At 42.0% G+C, this 19,675-nt stretch overlaps 1 protein-coding gene across 8 annotated transcripts in view; it reads left to right on the forward strand.

Moving 5' to 3' along the window:
• Positions 1 to 19,675, forward strand: part of RREB1 (ras responsive element binding protein 1) — a 180,792-nt gene that overhangs the window by 101,892 nt on the left and 59,225 nt on the right. For all 8 annotated transcript variants that reach the window (XM_060023692.2, XM_060023694.1, XM_060023693.2 and 5 more), the window contains 5 exons: positions 5,242 to 5,359; positions 8,912 to 9,036; positions 9,643 to 9,855; positions 13,702 to 13,791; positions 14,499 to 14,662. In XM_060023692.2, the coding sequence (XP_059879675.1) occupies positions 9,685 to 9,855; positions 13,702 to 13,791; positions 14,499 to 14,662 (425 nt within the window). In that variant the 5' untranslated portion in view covers positions 5,242 to 5,359; positions 8,912 to 9,036; positions 9,643 to 9,684. The remainder of the gene's footprint in view (positions 1 to 5,241; positions 5,360 to 8,911; positions 9,037 to 9,642; positions 9,856 to 13,701; positions 13,792 to 14,498; positions 14,663 to 19,675) is intronic.

The raw sequence follows: 19,675 nt of genomic DNA on the forward strand, positions 1-19,675 counted from the left end.
CTTGCTTCTTGATACTTTATTCAAAATCCAAAGAACTTTTCAGAAGAGAAAGACACAAAGAAAAGGCAGGAGAACTGAAGCAGTGAGGTGTGAAGAGAGAGAAGCTGTTGTGGTGTCAGAAATCACTGAGGAACTGTTCCTGATAGGAAGGGCTGGTGGAGCTTTCTCACCCCCAGCAGACCCGTTCGGGAGGAGCTTGCCCGCCTTAGGTGCTCAGCAACTGTGTGGACAAAGTAAGATTCAGGATGATAAGTGGGCGTGTGACGTATTGGGCAGCTTTTCTGCAGACACTCCAAAAGGGACAAGTTTTTGTCCGTGTGGCAGTCACTTTACTTCTTTACTCTCTCCAGTTTTGCACTCTTTGGAGACTGTTTCAGAGACAGAATGGGCTGGAGGTGTAGTTCTGAATTTTTGAATTTTATTTTATTTATTTTTTTATATAGCAGGTTCTTATTAGTTATCTATTTTATGCATTTTTTTTTTTTTTTTTTTTTGCGGTATTTGGGCCTCTCACTGTTGTGGCCTCTCCTGTTGCGGTGCACAGGCTCTGGATGCGCAGGCTCAACGGCCATGGCTCACGGGTCTAGCTGCTCCGCGGCGTGTGGGATCTTCCCAGACCGGGCCACGAACCTGTGTCCCCTGCATCGGCAGGCGGACTCTCAACCACTGTGCCACCAGGGAAGCCCCTATTTTATGCATATTAGTGTATATATGTCAATCACAATCTCCCAACTCATCCCACCGCCACCACCCCTCCCCCCCGCCACTTTGCCCACCTTGGTGTCCATACGTTTGTTCCCTACATCTGTGTCTCTATTTCTGCCCTGCAAACCAGTTCATCTGTACCATTTTTCTAGGTTCCACGTATACGCGTTAATATACGATATTTGTTTTTCTCTTTCTGACTTACTTCACTCTGTATGACAGACTCCAGGTCCATCCACCTCACTACAAATAACTCAATTTCGTTTCTTTTTATGACTGAGTAATATTCCATTGTATATATGTGCCACATCTTCTTTATCCATTCATCTGTTGATGGACACTTAGGTTGCTTCCACGTCCTGGCTATTGTAAATAGAGCTGCAGTGAACATTGTGGTACATGACTCTTTTTTTTTTTTTTTTTTTTTTTTTTTTTGGTACACGGGCCTCTCACTGTTGTGGCCTCTCCCGTTGCGGAGCACAGGCTCCGGACGCGCAGGCTCAGCGGCCATGGCTCACGGGCCCAGCCGCTCTGCAGCATGTGGGATCTTCCCGGACCAGGGGCACAAACCTGCGTCCCCTGCATCGGCAGGCAGACTCTCAACCACTGTGCCACCAGGGAAGGCCTACATGACTCTTTTTTGAATTAAGGTTTTCTCAGGGTATATGCCAGGTAGTGGGATTGCTGGGTCGTGTGGTAGTTCTATTTTAGTTTTTTAAGGAACCTCCATACTGTTCTCCATAGTGGCTGTATCAATTTACATTCCCACCAACAGTGCAAGAGGGTTCCCTTTTCTCCACACCCTCTCCAGCATTTGTTGTTTGTAGATTTTCTTATGATGCCCATACTCATTGGTGTGAGGTGATACCTCATTGTAGTTTTGATTTGCATTTCTCTAATAATTAGTGATGTTGAGCAGTGCTTTTCATGTGCTTCTTGGCCATCTGTATGTCTTCTTTGGAGAAATGTCTGTTTAGGTCTTCTGCCCATTTTTTGATTGGGTTGTTTGTTTAATATTAGCTGCATGAGCTGTTTATATATTTTGGAGATTAATCCTTTGTCCGTTGATTTGTTTGCAGATATTCTGTCCCATTCTGAGGGTTGTCTTTTCCTCGTTGTGTTTGTAGTTTCTTTTGCTTTGCAAAAGCTTTTAAGTTTCATTAGGTCCCATTTGTTTATTTTTGTTTTTATTTTCATTACTCTGGGAGGGGGATCAAAAAAGATCTTGCTGTTATTTATGTCAAAGAGTGTTCTTCCTATGTTTTCCTCTAAGAGTTTTATAGTGTCCAGTCTTACATTTAGGTCTCTAATCCATTTTGAGTTTATTTTTTTGTGTGGTGTTAGGGAGTGTTCTAATTTCATTCTTTTACATGTAGCTGTCCAGTTTTTCCCAGCACCACTTGTTGAAGAGACTGTCTTTTTTCCATTGTATATCCTTGCCTCCATTGTCATAGGTTAGTTGACCATAGGTCCGTGGGTTTATCTCTGGGCTTTCTAGCCTGTTCCATTGATCTATATTTCTGTTTTTGTGCCAGTATCATAATGGCTTGATTACTGTAGCTTTGTAGTATAGTCTGAAGTCAGGGAGTCTGATTCCTCCAGCTCCATTTTTTTCCCTCACGACTGCTTTGGCTCTTCGGGATCTTTTTTTTTTTTTTTTTTTTTTTGCGGTATGCGGGCCTCTCACTGTTGTGGCCTCTGTCGTTGCGGAGCACAGGCTCCGGATGCGCAGGCTCAGCGGCCATGGCTCACGGGCCTAGCTGCTCTGCGGCATGTGGGATCTTCCCGGACCGGGACACGAACCCGTGTCCCCTGCATCGGCAGGCGGACTCTCAACCACTGCGCCACCAGCGAAGCCCTCTTCGGGGTCTTTTGTGTCTCCATACAAAGTTTAAGAGTTTTTGTTCTGGTTCTGTAAAAAATGCCAGTGGTAGTTTGATAGGGATTGCATTGAATCTGTAGATTGCTTTGGGTAGTATAGTCACCTTCACAATATTGATTCTTCCAGTCCAAGAACATGGTATATCTCTCCGTCTGTTTGTGTCATCTTTGATTTTTTTCATCGGTGTCTTATAGTTTTCTGAGTACAGGTCTTTTACCTCCTTAGGTAGGTTTATTCCTAGGTGTTTTATTCTTTTTGTTGCAATGGTGAATTGGATTCTTTCCTTAATTTCTCTTTCTAATCTTCCGTTGTTAGTGTATAGGAATGCAGGAGATTTCTTAGCATTAATTTTGTATCCTGCAATTTCACCAAATTCATTGATTAGCTCCGGTAGTTTTCTGGTGGAATCTTTAGGATTCTCTCTGTATAGTATCATGTCATCTGCAAACAGTGACAGTTTTACTTCTTTTCCAATTTGGATTCCTTTTACTTCTTTTTCTTCTCTGATTGCTGTGGCTAGGAATTCCAAAACTATGTTGAATAATAGTGGTGAGAGTGGACATCCTTGTCTTCTTCCTGATGTTAGAGGAAATGTTTTCAGTTTTTCACCATTGAGAATGATGTTTGCTGTGGGTTTGTCATATATGGCCTTTATTATGTTGAGGTAGGTTCCCTCTGTGCCCACTTTTTGGAGAGTTTTTATCATAAATGGGTGTTGAATTTTTTTTTTTTTTACATCTTTATTGGAGTATAATTGCTTTACAATGGTGTGTTAGTTTCTGCTTTATAACTAAGTGAATCAGTTATACATGGGTGTTGAATTTTGTCAAAAGCTTTTCTGCATCTATTGAGATGATCATACGGTTTTTCTTCTTCAATTTGTTAATCTAGTGTATCACATTGATTGATTTGCAGATATTGAAGAATCCTTGCATCCCTGGGATAAACCCCACTTGATCATGGTGTATGATCCTTTTAATGTGTTGTTGGATTCTGTTTGCTAGTGTTTTGTTGAGGATTTTTGCATCTATGTTCATCAGTGATATTGGTCTGTAATTTTCTTTTTTTGTAGTATCTTTGTCTCGTTTTTGTATCAGGGTAATGCTGGCCTTACAGAATGAGTTTGGGAGTATTCCTTCCTCCACAATTTTTTGGAAGAGTTTGGGAAGCATGGGTCTTAGCTCTTCTTTAAATGTTTGAGAGAATTCACCTGTGAAGCCATCTGGTCCTGGAGTTTTGTTTGTTGGAAGATTTTTTAAATATAAATTTATTTATTTTATTGATTTATTTTTGGCTGCATTGGGTCTTTGTTGCTGCACGCGGGCTTTCTCTAGTTGCGGTGAGCAGGGGCTACTCTTCATTGCGGTGCGTGGCCTTCTCATTGCGGTGGCTTCTCTTGTTGCAGAGCATGGGTTCTAGGCGCGTGGGCTTCAGTAGTTATGGCTCGCGGGCTTCAGTAGTTGTGGCTCGCAGGCTCTAGAGCGCAGGCTCAGTAGTTGTGGCGCACAGGCTTAGTTGCTCTGCGGCATGTGGGATCTTCCCAGATCAGGGCTCAAACCCGTGTCCCCTGCCTTGGCAGGCAGATTCTTAACCACTGGGCCACCAGGAAAGCCCTGTTGGAAGATTTTTAATCACAGTTTCAATTTCATTATTTGTGATTGGTCTGTTCATATTTTCTATTTCTTCCTGGTTCAGCCTTGGAAGGTTATACCTTTCTAAGAACTTGTCCATTTCTTCCAGGTTGTCCGTTTTATTGGAATAGAGTTGCTTGTAGTAGTCTCTTAGGATGCTTCGTATTTCTGCGGTGTCCGTTGTAAGTTCTCCTTTTTCATTTCTAATTTTATTGATTTGCATCCTGTCCCTCTTTTTCTTGTTGAGTTTGGCTAAAGGTTTATCAATTTTGTTTATCTTCTAGGTTTTTGTTAAACATTTCTTGCATCTTCTCTGGACGTGTAGTTCTGGGAAATGCTGTGTTCTAGGTCTCTCTGAGTTTGCAGAGGGCCAGACACAGCTTTCTCCCAGGTCGGGGGTTTGAGGCCCCTGGCACCCCAGAGCAGACTTTCTCAAACTCTCAAAGGGCATGTGTAATTTGAGGAGTTTTCTGTATCTTCCCTACAGAAAGGAAAAGATACACCTTTGGTCCTATTTGAACTGTTGTGGACATTTTCCCCACCACTCAGGAAGAGGCATAATAGTCACTGCTTTACTTAAGGGGCTGTTTAGTTCCATATGTTTTACTTTCAACTCTCTTCTTTTCTCCTTCTGTTTCTGATAGCACTTAGTGTTGTCTTTTCTTCTCTTCCTTTTAAAATGGCGGTCCATCAGCACCTGCTGTCAGCATGCCATTCAGATGCTCAAAGCTTCGCTTGAAGCCATTGGTCTCGGCCATTTGCAACGTGATGACGCCCTCGATGTTGTTGGGGCATGTGCTTTGGGGGTTCCTTCCGTCCACGCCACACTCGATTCCAGTTGCTCTTGCTCGGGTGTAGTTGACCTAGTTGCTGGAAGCTTGCTTATAAGTGCAGGCAGGGGATGGGAAATGCTGTTGTCCTTAATTTGTGACTCCCAGTGGTATAAGTGAAGAAAATGATACAGAGACAGGATCCTGTCTGGTCTGGACTCCCTCTTAATGTCATCTTTTCTTGTTTTTGTAGGTTGCTCCAATCTGTTCCAGAGGTGGTGGCTTTGAGGTGTGACCCTGCCCACGCTTGGGCCCAGCCAGCGCCAGCTCCTCAGTAAGGAGAGCCAGCTTGATAAGACGAAGATAAACAGGTCAGTTAAACTTTATTGACACTCCTTGAGTCACAGTAACTTTGAATATTGTCTTCCCTCCCCTCCCCATGTCCCCGTTGAGCGGTCCACCCTCTGCTTGGGGTCCTCCTGAGGTTTTGGTACAAAACCAAGGTGAAGCTCTCACTGTGAACTGCTAGTTATTCCGCACCTAAGAGCCGGGGGTGTGGGGTGAGAAGTCCCAGAAAGCGTGCCGAGGACCTGGCTCACAGGAAGCAACGCTGCAGGCACCCCCGTTCCCTGCTTCTTCCTTCCCACCTGCAGATTTGAACTCTTTGTGTTCAGAACTGGAACACAAGGCCAGTCCACTTGGCCATGTCAATAGAGATGACGATTTCCTTTCATGTCTGTGATTTGGGGGCCTCATCTGGGTTCCCACTCCTCTCTGGTTGCAGCTGGAGGAGATTGTACTAGAATGGGGCCAGTGATTTTTATTTTGTTTATTATGGTTATTATTATTATTTTTTAATTTGCAGTGATGGAGCTGATGTGTAGGATGGTATCAGGGAGCAGAGGAGAGAATGAAAATATACGGACTATAAGTATTTATAAAGAAAGTGTGCTTTGTAAATGGACCTTAAACTGTTAAACCTATCTTTCACCCCCTGAGATTGAGTATCAGAAGGTTTAGGTTGGTCAGTTTGGATTACTGCTCTAGTGTGGTCCACGGTCGGGCGTGGGGTAGGTAGAATGGACTAATTCTGGCTGCTGGCTTCTGGTTAAATTAGTGCATAAATGCACCTTAATGTTAAGGTGGATTTGTGTTTTCTGACCGGGAACAATGGGCTGCATTGTTTTACAACCAGGTCCCTGCCCTTCTTCCTGCTCCATCCTCCCTAAAGGAGAGCTCACGCATAACACACAAGCGCAAACTGGAGGAAAATCTTCGAACAGGTCTGAGAGGCTGGTTTGGGTTTTGCTTCTGAAACAGCTTTTCAGGGACGAGTCCAGTGACTGTTCTTCTTGTCAGACAGTGTAACTGGGAGTTTCATTTTGTTAATTGCTCTTTCTGATCAAAGATGAGAAGAGTCTGTATTTTAAAAAAAATATTACTGTTTACTTACATTTAAACAAGGAAAAGGAAGTGAATGTAGGTGATCTTGGTGTCCTCAGTGGGTAGTGTCACACTTCACACTTTAGCCCAAAGGGGAAATAAATTTAGCAAATGTCTTCCTGTCCAGACAAAATGGGAAATAGCAAGTTTGCATGACTTTTCTCCTTTTCCAGTTGGGATATAAGCCCCTGCAACTTTCAGCCCTTAGGTTGGTTAACTGTTGTGACTATTGCTGGGTTTCCTATATTTAGGACATTTAGGTAGTTTGCAAGAATGTATCTTTGATGTTATAATGATTGTGACAAAAATTCTTACTGGCACTTTGGCTCTTTTTGATGAATATATTTTTTGTTAATTTTCATATTGACTATTTCCCTTTTTTCCATTTTCTTTCCCTACTCAGTGAAAGAATTAGAATATATTTTCTATAACTTATAATTTTATATTTATCTAAAAGGTGTTTTCTCTAATCAATTCCTGGTCTGAAAAACTCTACCACACTTTTCTTCTCTAAGTATAGTAATAGGACAAAAGCAAGATCATCTAAACTCCCACTATAAATTGGTGGAAAGGTTAACTTTATTTTTACTGACATAATGTAATTACAATAAAGATTTCTAGTCATTTATTTTATAATTTGATGTACATTAAAACTATGGGGGATATATATTTAAAAGAATGAGATGGTTTTGGTATAGAAGGTGTCCCCTTACTTGAATCAAGGAACTAATCATATACTGATTGATGACAGCAATTCTGGGGAACTGATGATACTTTTGTTAGAAATCCTTTAAGAAAGAAAATGAGGTATGTGTATACTTCCGTATGTGTGTACTCGTGTTGAATGTTTCTTCCTAGAGAGGAATCTCCCAAATAAACTTTCAAAGACAGTCAAAATTGGAAGTTTTAAAGTACAATTTTTAATAAGTTTAAATGGTCTTCCATATATGGAGGAAACTTCATGGAAAGACAACAGCTTTGGGGTTTGTTGTTTTCTTGTTTGTTTTAATTTTGGACCAAGGTTTCCTCTTTATTTTTTTTTAATTTAATGTGTATTTTTATTTATTTATTTTTAATTTATTATTTATTTGGTTGTACCAGGTCTTAGTTGCGGCAGGCGGCTTGCCGGCTCAAGGTTTCCTCTTTTTTTTTTTTTTTTTTTTTTTTTTGCGGTACGCGGGGGCCTCTAACTGCTGTGGCCTCTCCCGTTGCGGAGCACAGGCTCCGGGCACGCAGGCTCAGCGGCCATGGCTCACGGGCCCAGCCGCTCCGCGGCATGTGGGATCCTCCCGGACCGGGGCACAAACCCGTGTCCCCTGCATCGGCAGGCGGACTCTCAACCACTGCACCACCAGGGAAGCCCCAAGATTTCCTCTTTTAATGGGAAACATGTGAGGGGTGAGGCTGGATCAGTGGTCTTAAGTTGTATGTTTAGTAGTTAGTCCTCTGACTTACCATTTGGAAAAGTATTAGAGTCATATCTTCAAAATGTCTACTAAAAGGAAGGCACATTTTGTCTTTTGACAAGGAAAGTACTGTTCCTGAGCTTCTCTTTGGCTCTTGGGTAAGGTTTTAGCTCGGGACTTCTCAGCTGATGGCAGCATCACTTAATAAAGTTATGTCCCCAGGCTTTCCTGCTCTGCTGCTGGACACGTTTGCAGCTGCTCTGGGTGTTACCGTTTGTCACATCCTAGGTCACTTCTCCTAGAGGTGGGGGAGGAACCACAAGACATCACATTCTTTCTGGTGTTGTTCCTAAATATTCACTTCGCTCCTGAGATAATTAGCTTGATCTCTGAGACAGCTGTGGACTTGAAAAATTAATGCACACTGGAGCATAACAGGATGTGTGGCTAGAGAATATCTTCCCAGATAAAATAAGGGAAACAGTTGACCTGGAGACTTACTTCTGGCCGTACCTGTAGCCATAGTACTTCTATGGAAGAAGCATAACTAGAAAAGGCCTGGAGAAGTAAAGTTTGATGTGTACATGGGCTGTAGTTTTCCCTTTAGTCAACCTATTTGTATTACCAAGTTTCTTTAAGGTCTGACCTAGTCCCTCCTAGACTCTGAGCCTTTAGAGGTTTTAGCCTTCAGACTCTGACTCCTTTACTGCCTTATCTTTGGTCAATTTTAGGGGGAGGCAGGAGATGGTCAAGTGGGAGTCTTGAGAGTCCTTGTGGGAGACAGGAGTAGAGTATGAGAGAAAGTTTGCTGTATGGATATAAATATGAGCTTCAGAAAATAAAATACCACAGAATCGTTTTGGCTGTTGGGAGTGAGGGTGACAGCACTGTAGGGCACATCAGTTAAGGGTGAAAAACAACCACAGAACGTGGTTTTGGAAGAAAAAGAAGAGTTAGCCGCCTCCTCTCACACTGTTCCCTGTAGTCTTGAGAATATAGTGGTCTGAGATTAGAGTAAACAAATGGTTTCTGTTTTTTCTTCACTGAACCTTTTTGCCTTTGCTTCCCTTCCAGTGTCAGCGAGTGATACCAGAGAAGAAAAAAAAAGAAGTGAACCCAACCTCATTTCCTCCTCCACGTGGGCGATTGCTACAGCAGGGGAAGGTCTCACAGTATATCAGTTGGGGCAGAAAATGGAGGTGATTGGCAGTAGGGGCTGGGTTTTCTTCTGTCCATTTTCTGGGGTACAGCTATATTATGTACTTGCATGTTTTAAGAAACAGTCTTTTTTATGCTGATTTGAAATTTGGTTATAGTGTTGGGTGATAGCGTTGGCTTCTCAGTTGTCTTAACAGTTCGGGCTCCCCATTAAAATCACGGTATTGTAGCCCGGAGTTTAAGTGAAAGCTGAGGTTTCTCATCCTTAGTTGTTAGGTCTAGAACATGCACATAGCAGTAAGTGAGTTAGGCTGTTAGGTGGGTGCTGGCCAGATGGCAGCTCCTCGGCTTCCTAATTGTTGTAGCCTTTCCCACTCTCCCTGTTGAAAGCTTAGGAAAGGCAGAAAGACCTGCCTTGGGCAGCTTCGTCGGTGGCACATGCTCAGAAAGGAAGCAAGGTTATCGGTTTGGTATGACAGCACTTGGTTTAGATGAAAGCTTAAGTCATAGGAGTCATATGAGTGTCAGCTTGAATTGAAGAAGGGGTTTTAACCCGACTGCAGTGGTGGCAGCCATGGCCACTGCCACCTGGTTGTGACAGAAGCCTAAACTTCCCATTGATCACATCAGCAATTTCTGATTTTCAGTTCTGTGGCCGAGGCTTCCTAGAAGCTTAAACCTTTGTCCCAATGATGTCAAGTTCGCCCGTTGGCTTGGAAGGTTCAGATTTGTCTTCCATCAACACCATGATGTCAGCGGTAATGAGCGTAGGGAAGGTTGCCGAGAATGGTGGGAGCCCCCAGAGCATCAGGTCCCCCACGAAGCCTCCGGGACCAAATCGTATTGGCCGAAGGAACCAGGTAAGCGTTAGTGTGCCCGGCTGTGGCATCCATGAGAGTGTTGGGAGAAGGATGTCCCCTTGAGCCCCAGCTTCCTAAGCCAGAAACTCAGATGTGGTCAGAACTGAATGGATGTACCCAGAGGCCATAATCCTTTTTCAAGAGCTAACTTCTCATAGCTTATGTCAGTTTCCCTTTGTAGAGAAAATTTTCCACGCTGTGGTGTCAGTATTGGTGAAAGCGCCCTTATTCTCTGCCGTGTGATTTGAGTTGAATGCGAGCTTTCTCCACGGGACAGGCGAGGCAGAGAACTCGGCTTATTCCTCTCCTGTGGCATGATTTGTTTCCTCGTTCAAGCAGCTGGTTAATTGGGTTTCTGATGCCACCTCCTTGATTTTTTTTTAAGTGTCTCCAGATTAGGTAGTGATGAGTCCTGGCTGTGCTGGAGCTGCTCTTCAGCTTCCATCCTTGACAAAGCACACAATGGGGCTCCCAAGAATTCCACTCAAGATGCCATTTATTCCTCTTGAATTTTCAGAGATCAGGAAGGGTGGAGAAGAGGACATGGGAGGGCAGGGATGTTATGAAAGGCCATGTCTCCTCCCTTGGGAAATAAGATGAGTCTTTTAATTAATGTACAAACGGGGCACTTGAGAAGGTGTTGCTGTCCTGCAGCAGCATGCTCGACGGTGCGTGAAGCTCAAGGACTGAGGTGAGCCATTCCCCTTTCCACTCCGCGTCCACGTGATGTGAACGTTCCATGTTTGGCTTCACTGATTTAATGGGGTCCCGCCAAACCCTTGGGAGAAGGCAGTCTTCTGAGTTTGTCCAGGGACTGGGGGTGGACAGGAAGGTAAGCCTGTTGGGCTTTTGTGAGTTAATTTTCTTTTTTTATTAACAATCCAACAGTGACTGTCCTTATACAGAATTGTCTGAGCATAGTGTGATGGTCTTCTATAAATTTGTAGACGTACAACATGAATTACAGCTTTTGATACGATGTGCCCTCCAGGAAAAGCTGTCCCTGCCTAAAATCCCTCCAGCAGCACAGGAGTGTCTGTTTCTCCACCTCTTTCTCAAGGCTGAAGACTTGGCAGAGTTAAATGATGCTTTAGGGTTGGGGCATTGATACTTTTTCTCTCTTTTTTCCCTTGTCTCCACGTGCCTCTCTTCCTATGGGTACCTGAGAAAATTCTCAGCCTGTTTGACTGTGGCCTGAGCCGAGAAGGAGTGCTAGCTCTGGGAAGAAAAGGTTTATTTCCACTCTCATGTGACTGTCCATCCATCCATCTATCTGTCCATCCCTCCATCCATGCCCCTATTTCACAATATACACCCTCCTCCTCCTTCCAACCAGGTACTGCGCCAGGTGCCGAGCTCTTCCTTAGAGTCCAGCATCGCCCCAACACAGGCAGACCTGGCCCAAGTCCAGGCTCTGGTCCCTTCCCAGTGATTCAGACAGTAGGTAGAGCCGTAGAGGGGGCCCACGGCACCTCCCTCCCTGCATGGTAAGTGGAGCTGACTCCACAGGGGTGCCTGGGCCATTTTCCACCCACTTCCTGTGTCCTCTGGGGTTCCTTAGGGCACTGGCTGAGTTTTTGAAAGGAGGTCTGGGCTAGAGGTAGGATGGGAAAGACAGTGCATTAAAAAAAACAAGCGCAGTGCGGGAGAGAGAGTGCAGAGTGCGTTGTCCTTACCTGGGATGGACAGGAGGGCTGAGAAGGGAGCCCTGGGGAGAAGCCCAGCAGCTAGCAGAGTTCCAGGGCAGATTAACCACAGCCGGAAGCCAACAAGGGTGCCAGATAGTTTCATTATGGAATGGTTAGTTATCACATTAGCTGCTAATTTTGTCTGTCAGCTCAGGAAGTGTGCTCCTTCCACCAGCACGGCCACAGCCACTGGATTCAGCACTCTCCAGTAGGTCCTCTTCCAGCATCACGATGCTCCCTTCTCTGTTTGATTTGTCTTTAAAAATTAAATCTGAGTCTGGAGACTTCCTTCTCCCAGACCATCGTGGATGTCCTGGACCTGTGCTATGGTCTGCAGCGTGCCGCTGCCCGCCTCTGAGAATGGTGAGGCTCCAGTTAACCGTAAACCCAGAATCAATCCTATTAGCCCCAGGGGACAGTCAGCGTGTCTGGAATCTGTCTCAGGGGAACGCAAGATGATTTTTTTAAAAAGAATTTAAAAATCCTCAAGAGGCTGGCTACTTGGAGGCCTGACTTTTTAACATGTATTTCCATCCTACCGATGAATCTCTTTTTTTAAAAAAAGAAAACAAAGCACTTTTTAATATATATTATCACTAACCTAATAATTTAACAAAAATACCCCAAAGACCGAGTTTGGGCCCAGCTGTGAGGCATCCCTCCTTTTTATACGAGTGCTCTCACTTTGTTGTTACTACTTTTGGTTTTGGTTTTTCTGCCTGGTGGTTCTTGGCCAGCTCCTTTGTGACTGTCGTAGAGTGGGGATGAGACGGTCTGACACCCTCCTCCCCGCAGACACACACGTTGCCTCGGGGAGGAGTGGAAGTGGATGACCACTGGGCGAGGGTGCAGCGTTTTTTTGTGTTTTGTTTTTTAAATTGTCTCTGGGTTGATCACCTTCCTTAGAATTCACATCTGTGATTGTTTTTAAATTCGAGAGTGAAACAATGTGTGGCGTACCTATTTCTCAGACCCGAGGTCGCAGACCGGGAGCAGGTGTATGTCACTTACAGTGAGGCTTGTTGGTCTCTGAAGAGCGAGAGGGACCCACTGTAGAGCCGCGCGCTAGACCCACCATGCGTCCACTCCACCCCGTCTGGTGCCATTTGTTTTTATGGTCTTCAGGGTGACTTTTATTTTCGTCATCTCTCATGAGCCAACCACAAGGGTGTTTCCTTTCTGTGCCTTGGGCTTAATCCTTTTTGGGTCAGACTTACACAGCCTGGCGGTTTGGGGCATGGGCTGTGGAGCAGCTGGCCTGAGTTTTAATCCTGGCTCTGCTACTTAATAGCCCTTTGATCTGGGGCAGGTTACTTGCCTCTCTGTACCCGTTTCCTCATCCCGAAAATGGGGTCCATAGTGGTGGCTGTTTCTCACAGTTGTGTGAAAAACACTATTCTGTATGTGCGGAGTTTAGCACATAGTAAGTGTTCAATAATTGGTATCATTTCAGGGAACAGAAATGCATTCAAATGAGTACAAGTGAAAAGAGGCCTATTGAAAGGTGCCCGAGGGTCCAGCCCTCCCTCCTGGCACCTCCCAGAGACTGCACCCTCCCTCGCTCTTTTTTATTATTTATAAGCAGTTAGGTGCTCGCAGCGAGTAAAAGGATCCCGTTGATGTCCGATGGGCACACTGGTGGGTACTGGGGCCTTCCACCCTCGGGAGGGTGGGTTTTTGACTTGAGAGCTCTTCCCTCTCGTGTGTCTTGGTGGACTCAAGACCAGGTAGAAACTAGTGACTGGAACCTGGGTCAGAATTGAGGAGAAATACATCCCTTTTCTAGCTCAGCTGTGACTTGATGCTTAATTTTTCGCCACCGCTGATGATTAACTAAATGGTGTATAACAAGAACACTAGTATTTATTGAGCACTTAGCCTGTACGGGGCACCGTTCTGGTGCCTTCTGTGTGCTGATTGATTTAATCCTCATCACCGCGTGATGCAGTAGATGCTATTATTTTCCCCATTTTACAAATGAGGAAACGGAGGGCAGACGGGACAGCCACTCTCCCAAGCTCATACCCAGCCAGGCTCCAGGGCCTATGCTCTCAGCTGCTCTGTTGCTACAGCTTGTCAGACACAGATGTTTATAACACAGATGAGAGGCACTAGCTCACTGAGCTGAAATGGATTCTCCCTTTTATTCTCTTTTCAGGAAACAAAAGAGGAGAAGTCTTCCTATAACTGTCCCCTGTGTGAGAAGATTTGCACTACACAGCATCAGTTAACTATGCACATTCGCCAGGTTTGCTGCTGCTTTTGTATTTTCTTTGTTAAGAGAGGGGATGGGATTTTATCTTAATGGATGGATTGTGGCTGTTTCATTTAGATCTAATATTCTTAATTTTGAGGGGCAGTTATGAAATAATTTTTGTGTGTCCGTGTTATTGTGACAAAGTCCCAGGTCAACACAGAATATCTTTTTGGAATTTAGCAAACATCTAATTAACTAACCACATGTAACAGAAGACTTTTCATCATCTGTGACTTGCCATTGTGAACCAAATCTCCTCACAGTACAGTGAGATTATAGTTGTAGACCCTAATTCTATATATTGCTATAAACTTACATCATGTAGCAGGGAATTTCCTTGATTTGGGATCTCTTTGGGCTTTTTTTCTTTACTGTAAGATTTATCCTTCTCCCTTGCCTGCTGTGGCTGGTTCATGACAAGTATTGAATCTAGAACAGTGAAGGGCTGACAATATTCAAATCGTAACATGGTACTGAATAGTAACATTGTTTAGTAACTTGGGTTTGATAGAACACAATATTTATTTGCCTATGGTCTCAATAGATTTTGATGTTCGGGACGATATTTTAAATGAAAAAGAAAAAAATTGGTGAGAAGTGTTAGTTTTTTTTTTAATAAAGCTCTGAACGTGCATTTCATAATCGCCTCATTTTGACCCGTCTTCCTAAGTGACCACTGCGATCATTGCTTTCTGTAGCACAACACAGACACTGGAGGGGCCGACCATTCGTGCAGCATTTGCGGGAAGTCGCTGAGCTCAGCCAGCTCCCTGGACCGCCACATGCTGGTGCACTCTGGGGAGAGGCCTTACAAGTGCTCTGTGTGTGGCCAGTCTTTTACCACCAATGGGAACATGCACAGGTGAGTGAGGGCAGCCTCTGCCTGCTGGCTAGAGCCTGGAGGTTGACAGAAAGCAAAGTGGCCTTCCATCCATCTTAGCTAAAGGCACAAAGAGTTCTGTTCACTGTATGGAAAAGCCAGAGATGATTTTGTGTGCCTGCCGTGTACAGTCTCCAGTGTGTCAGAGGTGTCTGCTCAAGGAAACAGAAGTACCTGGGCTAGGTCTTTGGCCGATGGGGGAATCTTCAGGGTGACCCTTTACCAATTGGAGTTTCTTTGCTTAGATGCCAGAGGTGGGCAGCTTATCAGACACAGAGGAACCCTTGCCTTTTTAAAACTATTTGCATATGCCTACCAGATACCCTGCAGGGCGAAAAATTTCTGGAGCAGTTGAATAAATAGTTAAGTGGGCTGGTCCTAGAGCTTCAGGATAAGATAGGATAAAATGAGAAAGAAAATCTGATATATGTCAGGAATCTACTTCCTGAGGGAGAAAGAGGCTCACTCAGAAGTGGGAGGGAGCTCAGTGGTGGGTATATTAAAATGTGGGAGGAACCAATGGAAAATGCACTTTACAGAACGATTACTTAATTTTAAGGGTTAGAACAGACTTTTTTTAATGCTTTCTTTTTTTACACACACATTTAGGAACATTGGAAATCCAGGAAAACGTTTTAAAGGGACTCAGAATTTCACCTTCTCAAAAAGTCAGGCTGTTTTTATTTTTCCGTATTCCCTTTTAGGCGTTATGTTGATTTCTTTTAAAGAGTTGACTAACATTGTTTTTTACATATTTACTCAAAAGAAGACTTTATATAGTTGTGAAATTGATATTTTATCATATATAAATACTTAAACGAGATGGTCCAGTTTATTCCAACTGAAATCATTTTATGATCCACTGATGGTGTACTTGGGACATACTGGTATAGTGGTAAATTTCTGGATTTTTGGAATTAGGCTCCTGATTTCAAATCTCAGCTCTGCTACTTGTAAATTTTCCATCCTTGAGCAAGTTGCATAACCTTGGTACCTCACTTTCCTTCTCTTTAGAATGAGATTTTTAATGAGGATTTGGAGATAATGAGTTTAGCCCATGGCAGGCACTCAGCCAGTGCTATTTATTATTTTTATTTGCATTTCTGAGTATTGCTGCAATAATTTGAATCCTATGGAGTTCTCAGTCTGAACTCCTAGAAGTAGGGTACAGTATGACATGAAAGGTATCACTATTTTAAAGAATTTTGATGAAGTGGGGTTTTTTTTTTCCTATATAAGTTCCAATCCCCTTTGCCCCTCATCTCTTCCTAGGAGTGTTTCTGGGTAGAAAGGAGGAAGTGAATACTGTCATCATTTTTTAATATAGTTTACATTTTAGTGTTTTACTTTTTTACCTCCACATCAGCCTGTTAGTATCATTTTGCCTTCTGTTTGCCATTCGTTTTGTTTTCCCTTCTCCTTTTATCCCACCTGCAAAAAAAAAAAAAGTCCTCTGTCGCTTGTGTATTTGACCCCTCAAAATCTGGTCCTAGAGGTATTGCCTGTTCCCTTCTTGGGGGGTTTCCCCGCTTTCTCCTACCCAATTTTAGAACATTTTCATTACCCCAAAAAGAAACCTCATACCCATTATCAGTCACTTCTCATTACTACCCACCCTCTAGGCCTAGGAGAAGACTCATCTACTTTCCTCTGTTGATTCACCTATTCTGGACTTCTCATATAGCATGCGGTCTTTTGTGACCAGCTTCTTTCACTTAGCATTAATGTTTTCAAGATTCATCTATGTTGTAGCATCTATCAGTATTTTATTATTTTTTATTGTCATATAACAGTCCATCGTATGGACATACCACATTTTATTCACCTCTTCATCAATTGGTGGACATTTGAGTCATTTTCACTTTTTGGCTACTCTGTATAATGCTGTTGTGAACATTGTTGTACAAGTTTTGTGTGGACATGTGTTTCCACTTCTCTTGGGTAGATACTTAGGAGGGGAATTGCTGAGTTGTGTAGTAACTCCATGTTTTAACATTTTGAGGAACAGCAAAGCTGTTTTCCAGAGCAGCTCCATCCTTTTACACTCACACCAGCAGTGTGTGACGGTTGCAGCTTTACACATCCTTGCCAACACTTGTCTTTTTCATCACAGCCACCCTAGTAGGTGTGAAGTGAAGTCCCCATGCGTTCATAATTTTAGTTTTCACATTTAAGTCTACAATTCATTTTAAGTTGATATTTGTGTATAGTATAAGGAAGGAATCCAAGTTCAGTCTTTTGAACTATTTAAAAACTTTTCTTTCCTCATTGAATTATCTTACCAGCTTTATCAAATTTCAGTTAACCATAAGTGTAAGGATTTATTTCTGTACTCTCAATTCTGTTCCATTGAAAGGTATGTCTATCCTGAGGCCTAACACTGTATTGATTACTATAGCTTTTGGTAAGTTTTGAAATTGGGAGGTGTGACTCTTCAAACTTAGACCTTTTCCTAGATTGTTTTGGCTATTCTGGGTTGCTTGCATTTCTGTGTGAATGTTAGGGCCTGCTTATCAGTTTCTGCAGAAAAAAGCAGCTGGGAAGATTATAGGGATTGCAAAATGTGTAAGTCAGTTTGGGGGCATCGCCATCTAACAATATTAAATCTTTGAGCACGGGATATTTTCCATTTATTTAAGTCTTGATAGATTTCTTTCCACTATGTTTTATCATTTTTAAGAGTGCAAGTTTTATATTTATTTATAAATATATTTATTTATATTTATTTTAAATTTTTTCCAAGGTGTTTTATTCTTTTTAGTGGTATTGTAAATGGAATTGTTTTCTAATTTTGTTTTTTGACTGTTAGTTGCTAGTGTATAAAAATAACAATTCAAATTTTATATTGGTTTTGTTTCCTGCAACCCTTCTGATCTTGTTTATTCATTCTAATAGTTATTTGGTGGATTCCTTAGGATTTTCTATATCTAAGATCATGTCATCTGCAAGTAGAGAGAGTTTTCCTTTTTCCTTTGAAAGCTTGTATTTATTTTTCTTGCCTGCTAGCCCGGGCTAGACCCTCCAGTGTGATGTTCAATAGAAGTGAAAAGAATGGACATCCTTGTCTTATTTCTGATCTTATGGAGGAAAGATTTAGTCTTTTCCCATTAAGTATGCTGTTAGTTGTAGGTTTTTCATAAATGCCCTTTATCAGTTTGAAGAAGTTCCTTTCTATTCCTAGTTTGCTTGGTGGTGTTGTCATGAAAAGGTGTTAGATTTTGTCAAAGGCTTCTTCCACATCTATCAAGATGGTCAAGTTGTTTTTGTCCTTTATTCTGTTTTGGATGTTAAATTAACCTTATTCCTGAGATAAATCCCACTTGGGCACAATGTATAGTCATTTTGTCATATGTTGATAGATTGGGTTTGCTAGTGTTTTGTTAAAGATTTTTGCCTATATTTATAGGCAAAGAGATATTGGTCTGTAGTTTTCTTGTGATGTCCTTTGCTGGTTTTTATATCAGGGTAATATTAGCCTCCGAGAGTGAATTTGGAAATATTCTCTCCTCCTCTGTTTTTTGGAAAAGTTTGTGAAGAGTTGGTATTAATTCTTTTTAATTAAATATGTGGTAGAATTCATCAGTGAAGCCATCTGGGCTTTTCATTCTGAGAAGTTTTTAAGTTACTAATTCAGTCTCTTTACTTGTGATAGGTCTGTTCACATTTTCTGTTTCTTCTTGAGTCAGTTTCAGTAGTTAATGTCTTTTCCAAAAATTTAGCCATTTTGTCTAAGTTATCTAATTGGTTGCCATATAGTTGTTCATAGTGTCCCCTTACAATCCTCTTTATTCTGTAAGGTCAGTAGTAATGTCTCCTCTTTCATTCTTGATTTTAATAATTTGAGCCTTCTCAATTCTTTTCCTTAGTCAATCCAGCTGAACATTTGACAATTTTATTGGTCTTTTCAAAGAACTTTTGATTTTGTTGATTTTTCCTCTGTTACTTTTCTGTTCTCTAGTTCATTAATTTTCCACTCTAAACATGATTTTTTCCCTCCTGCTTGCTTTAGCTTTAGCTTGCTCTTCTCTTTCTGGTGTTTTAAGGTAGAAGATTAGACTGTTTATTTGAGAATTTTTTTTAGTAGAGGCACTTACAGCTATAAATTTCCCTTTAAGCATTGCTTTCATCACATGCTATAAATATTTGTATGTTGTGTCTTCTTTTCCATTCATCTCAAAGTATTTTCTAATTTCCCTGTGATCTCTTCTTTGGTTATTTAGGAGTATGTTCAATTTCCACATATTTACTTCTCAAATTTATTTCTATTATTAATGTCTAATTTCATTCCATTATAGTTGGAGAACATACTTTCTGTGATTTCAATTTTTTCTTAATTTATTGAGGCTGGCTTTATGGCCTAGCATATGGACTGTCCTGGAGAACATCCCACGTCTGTTTGAGAAGAGCATGTATTCTGCTGTTGTTGGGTGGAGTGTTTTCTCAATGTAGTGTCAGTTCCAGCTGGTTTATACACTGTTTAAGTCTTCTGTTTCCTCATTGATTTTCATTTATCTTTATGTGCTCTACATGTAAGGTTTGTACAGTTATCATCCCATTTTGCAGATAAGGAAACTTGCTTAAGATCAAAGTCAGTGCCAAGGTTTGAGCATAGGCTGTCAGGCTTAGAGGCCATGAGGAATAATTGATACAGCTTTCGTGTCACTTTGCGTATTAGAAAAAAAGCACTCTTTCAAGCTTTACCCTCTTTAGGAATAATTTCATGTTGTTGTAGAGTATTATTTTCAATGTCAAACTATTTGAGCCATCCTACTAGCATAGTATACTCTATTTCATGAGCATGGAATCGCTTTTTATTGATTTTTTTTTAAGTGTGTTGTTTGTGAATTATGTTGAATTTTTTATAGCCCAACCCTTGATATTACCCTAAGATGCATTTCTCATTTATGCACAATGCATATTGGAGTTGTTTGTAAATTACTGTTTATAAGTATTTTTTTAAAGCAGGCCTTAGGGATGTTTGTGCTAATTTTGGAT

Source organism: Delphinus delphis, chromosome 10 (genome assembly GCF_949987515.2).
Source record: "Delphinus delphis chromosome 10, mDelDel1.2, whole genome shotgun sequence".
Taxonomy (NCBI): domain Eukaryota; kingdom Metazoa; phylum Chordata; class Mammalia; order Artiodactyla; family Delphinidae; genus Delphinus; species Delphinus delphis.